General features: G+C 33.0%; 1 protein-coding gene across 1 annotated transcript; it reads right to left on the reverse strand.

The window, feature by feature from the left end:
• Window positions 1–3,371: 3,371 nt before the first annotated feature.
• On the reverse strand, window positions 3,372–4,254 carry LOC137835081 (auxin-responsive protein SAUR71-like). The gene has a single exon (XM_068643421.1). It carries the CDS (start codon window positions 4,033–4,035, stop codon window positions 3,613–3,615), a length of 423 nt encoding a protein of 140 aa, XP_068499522.1. The 5' UTR covers window positions 4,036–4,254; the 3' UTR covers window positions 3,372–3,612.
• Between the last annotated feature and the right edge of the window lie 687 nt (window positions 4,255–4,941).

Below are 4,941 nucleotides of genomic sequence, written 5' to 3' on the forward strand. Positions count from 1 at the left end.
ATACGGGTTATGTGGACCAACCCACCCCACCCCACACTTGATCCGCGCAAACTACGGATTATTTAGGACGGGTCGGACGACTTGATTCACTTTGTCACCCCTACTATGCATTATTAAAATCAAACATTTCCAATCCACTACCTCCCTTACACAAAAATAATATAAATAATTAAATTTTCTAGAGACATTCTTCTAGGAGAGATAGTCATCAAATCAAATCTTTGAAACTTCAATAAATATAAATTTTTTAACCAAGTTTATGGGATTATGTCCCTTAATTTTTCATTTTGGTAATTTTATAATATGATATAAAATTTCCTTGTATGTTTCATAAAGGTTTAGAAAAAAAATATTTCACTTTTCAGCTATTTTTTCTATCAACAATACGTTATTTATACAAAAAATAGATGTTTGCGACATTATCTGAAATATAGTAAAATTATTCTAAAAAATAAAGTCGCTTTTGAAGATATAAAAAAATATTATTTGTAACTGTTTTTTAGTAACTTATTTTCAGTTTTTATAAACATACGTATTTTATAAGTAAAAATTGATATTTTAAATATTTAAACAAAATTGATTATCTTTATTTAAATAAAAAACTAATATGATTATAATGAATAATAAATAAAATGAAATATAGATGTAATAATTATTAAAATAATATAGTTTATGCAGTTTTTGAGAGACCTAAACCTTAAACTCTCTTAAGTCTACATCATTGCTTTATTTTGAATTTGTTGACTAATAGGTGAAGAGTGGAACATGTAGCAGACCCTTTTTTCCAAGCAGAAGACCGCATGCCATTGTTGATTTATGTAGAGAGGGTACACACTGCCAAATGACAAAAACACCCTTAATTGACCTAATCTTAGTGGACCGGATTTGGATTCTCAAACACCATCGAATATCACGGCAATTACATTGCAGACCTGCCACTCCTGCCACCTTCAATCATCACTTTAATGCATCCAAACAAACCTTCCCATTTTCTAACCCTCTTTATTTCCTCTTAGTTTTCCGTTACTCTACGGACATATTATTATTACCAAAAATAAAATAACATTAACTTTTTGGTTTATTAAAACTAGCAATAAAATAACATAAACTTTTAATTAATACAAAATGTAATTTTTTTCTTCTACAAATTTGTATGAATTTTTTTCTCCAAATAAAAGTTTCTTTAAACTATTAGAAAATCCAATAGATTTGTGTATTCACATATTAGAAATAATTCATCTTATAAATATGTGTTTGATCTTAGCATATATAGACCATTTAAAATCACATAAATGTATTAATATTAAGGATTAGTCTTTATCCGATTGACGAGTGAAAACTTATTACCAGAAAAAAAAATATTAGAACTTTATGTAAATGGACTCACCTTTAAATGGCTGCCAATTTGATTAATTGAATAAATCCAATCATGCTGAGATCCTTGTTTAACTTTTAAAATCGTTGCTGGTTTGGATTCATACGTTTAATTATAATAACAAATTACGACCATGAACTGCTGCCAATAATTTGGTCCCAGTCTGATGGTATCAACTACAGTTATTAAGAGGTAATGCAGAATTTGTGAAAGGTAATAATAGGAGTGAAAGAGGTTTTTGTAATTCTGATTTAATTATGTTTATGTTTAATAAAACTAAATAATTGTTTTTGTATCAATTTTTAAATATTTTAAAATATATATTGATGTTAAATATATTTTTCGTCTTGTAACTTGAAATTAAATTTACTATTTGGATCAAATTTTAGACCATTCACGTATTTTAGTGTTAAAATAATTAGAATAAGTCATTTTATAGGTAAAATTGATTCAATTTGAGTTTTCAATTCATCGACACATTGGAACACATTAGAAGTAATGATCTTTGAAAAATTTAACAATAATTTTGCAATACTCATTTTAATTATTTTCATACTACAAATATCTGAACGGTGTAAAATTTTAATCAAAAACCAATTTCGTATTATAATACAGGAACCAAAACCATATTTAACCCCTTTAAGAAACCAATACCATATTGAATATGATTCTGCCTTGGTTTGTGTTGCGTTTACTGCTATGACTAATGTTTTGTTGATGCTTCGTAATCGATGAAATATTTGTCTTAATTACGATGAAAAAATCATGTTTAAGGTTACTCATATTTGTCCTGATAAGTTGACTAATTTAGGATTTATTCATAGAGAATCATATAGAGAATCATTTCATTGATATAATAGGTTTCCATCTAGTTTGTTCTTAGAATTCTTTATGAATAGGTATAAGGGTAGCAAAGTGGAGCGGGTCAGCCCGCGGCTCGCTGAAAAAAACACGGGGCGGGTTGCTTATTTCAACCCGCAAGGGCCAAGTGCGGGCTGACCCGCATAACTCGCATAACTTTAAATGAAGAACTTTTTTTTTTGCACTTCCATATTTTCTTCATGTAGCCTCATATTTCACATTCTGAAGATTTTAATAACATCTTACTACGCATGTCTCGTCAAAATTATTATTATTTTAAATATTTCTTATGCGGGCACACTCTTATGCGGGGCGGGCTACAAAAATCAGCCCGCAGATTCTATGCGGGGCGAGCCAACCCATACCGCTTTTTGTGGGCCTATGCGGGGTGGGTCAACTCGCATTGTCACTCATAAATAGATATAGTCTACCTATGTATCGTTTTTGTTAACATATGAGTTTTTGTCTAGTCTCCTCATATTTTTATATTTTATTCTTTTAATAATACTTTTTTTTCATGTGATGACAAATGATTCTTATTATTTGAGGTGTCAGTTTAGTTAAGATGTTAAGTTGCAGTGATATCTAACATGAAAATTTTTATTAAAGAAAAAAAACAATGCCATGATATTACATTTAGTTTGGATGTTACATTTAGTTTCGTGTATTAAGTTAATCAGTACATTCTAAAACATTAGAAGTTAAATACACATTGCTCTTTTAGTTTTTAAAAAAATCTATTTACCTTTTAATAACTCAGCTATTCAGCTGGGGAAGGAGAATGAGATTCATCTTACCCTATATTCGCCACAGTTTTATTCATTATTTATTAAAAAAAGAATTTAAAAGACACGACAATGCGTATTTTCCCACAGGTAATAACTAACTGTATAACATAACGGAAGATCAAGGTCCTAATTCGGTCAAGGAACATTTTCATCCGACTCCCACTTAAACCACAGTTAACTAAAAGAGAAATTTAATTCATTTCCATTTTAATTTAATTAGAAAGAAATTAAAACCGCTGCAAAAAGGACTGAGCGGTTAACATCCCTGACCGTAAAAATAAAAAGTCACAGATTTTCTTTTTCCGTCTGTTTACTTAGAAAGTGACCAAGAATGAAAGTAACGGAAATTTCAAAAAGTGATGATTCTCATTCTCCGGTCGCAAACAACAGCGTTAAAAATATCTTCGCCTTTACAGTGACAGAGCAACAACAACCAGAAGAAACCGAACCCAAGAAAACAAAAATTACAAACCCTAAATTTCGGTGCCTCTTTCTCCTCAATTTCCTAATGTGTATTTACAGCGCAACAAAACCAGCAAAAGATCCGGCCAATTCACGAGCTACGTGTTTTTTTTTTCGTTTTTTTTTTCAGGAGAATTCTTCCGGCGAGAAGCTAACGAGCTCGGAGACGTCAGGCGCGTCGAGGCCAAGACGGAGCGCGTGGAGTACGCGCTCAAAGTCGAAAACGCGGCACGGTAACCGGAGCACGCCTTTCTGTTCGTAGCCGTATTCCTGCGCGGATTCGTTGAGCAGTTTCACGAAGACAGGGTGGTTCAGGAGCTCAGCGCACACCACGAACCTCTCCATCTCGTCGCCGACGTAGATCGGCACGTGCCCCTCCGGAACCACCGCGGAGGAGCGTCGGATCTTGGAAGCGCGGAACGACTCCGCCCGGAGGCGCCGGCGGCAGCCCCTGGACGAGGAGGCGTCGTCGTCGGAGGAGTCGGAGCGGAGGAGCGTGTAATTAGAGGAGTCGGCGACGCGCGAGAGGCGACGGATCAAGTGCTTCATATCAGAAAAGTAGAAATAGTGTTGAAGAGGAGTAGTGTGAGTGAGTGGTGGAACAGAGGAAGATGTTGGTTGAGGTTGTGGTTGGAGTGGTTAAGGATGGATAGAAGAGTGTGTTTATATATGGGTGAAGGGTGGAATGGGGATTCTAATAAGAGTGTACACAATGAAAAGGTGATGATGCGAGAAGTCTGGGAGGTACAGGTAAGCGTACTTGGCAGGTACAATTGGTAAGGGAGAGAGAAATGAGTAAAAATATTAAATAAAATATAGTAAAGTAATTGATGGAAATAAAATGTGGTTTATTAAATGCTATGAAAGAAAATGAATGAGGTGTGGTTGGGTTTATTTATTTGTTTATTGTGGTGGCCATGAATTTATTGTTCGGTTTTTGCCTTTGGCTTTTTTCAATGTGTGTGCAGTGAGTGTTGGATTACCACGCGAGTGAAGCGTGCGGGACGGGGACCCGTATCGGTATTATTGATTGTTTGGCTGAAATTTTGAATATGTTTTTACGTTCATAATTTTTTATTTAGAATTAAATAAAGGCTTTCAACCTTCAAATTCACGATTTTTTCTCGGAATGTTTTTAAAAAATCCCCAAATGAACAGGTGGCATCATATTTTTTCAAATAGAACCTTCTACTATGGTGACATTCACATATGCTCGGAAATCCAATTGAAATGAGGTAAGGAGACAAAAAAAATTAATAGTAGAGAAAACTAAAAGAAAATAATTAATTAAAAATATTCAGAATAAAGTTAATTATTTTAAGAGAGGGAAGCAAATAAAAAAAATTTAAGGTTAAATAAATTTTAGTTTTATAATATAATTTTGAATTAAATTTTTTATTAGTGGTTTGTTGAAAAATAAAAAATAACATTTTGATAAAAGGAAATATAACTATA

The sequence above is a fragment of the Phaseolus vulgaris genome, chromosome 5, assembly GCF_000499845.2.
Source record: "Phaseolus vulgaris cultivar G19833 chromosome 5, P. vulgaris v2.0, whole genome shotgun sequence".
In the NCBI taxonomy this organism is placed as follows: Eukaryota; Viridiplantae; Streptophyta; class Magnoliopsida; order Fabales; family Fabaceae; genus Phaseolus; species Phaseolus vulgaris.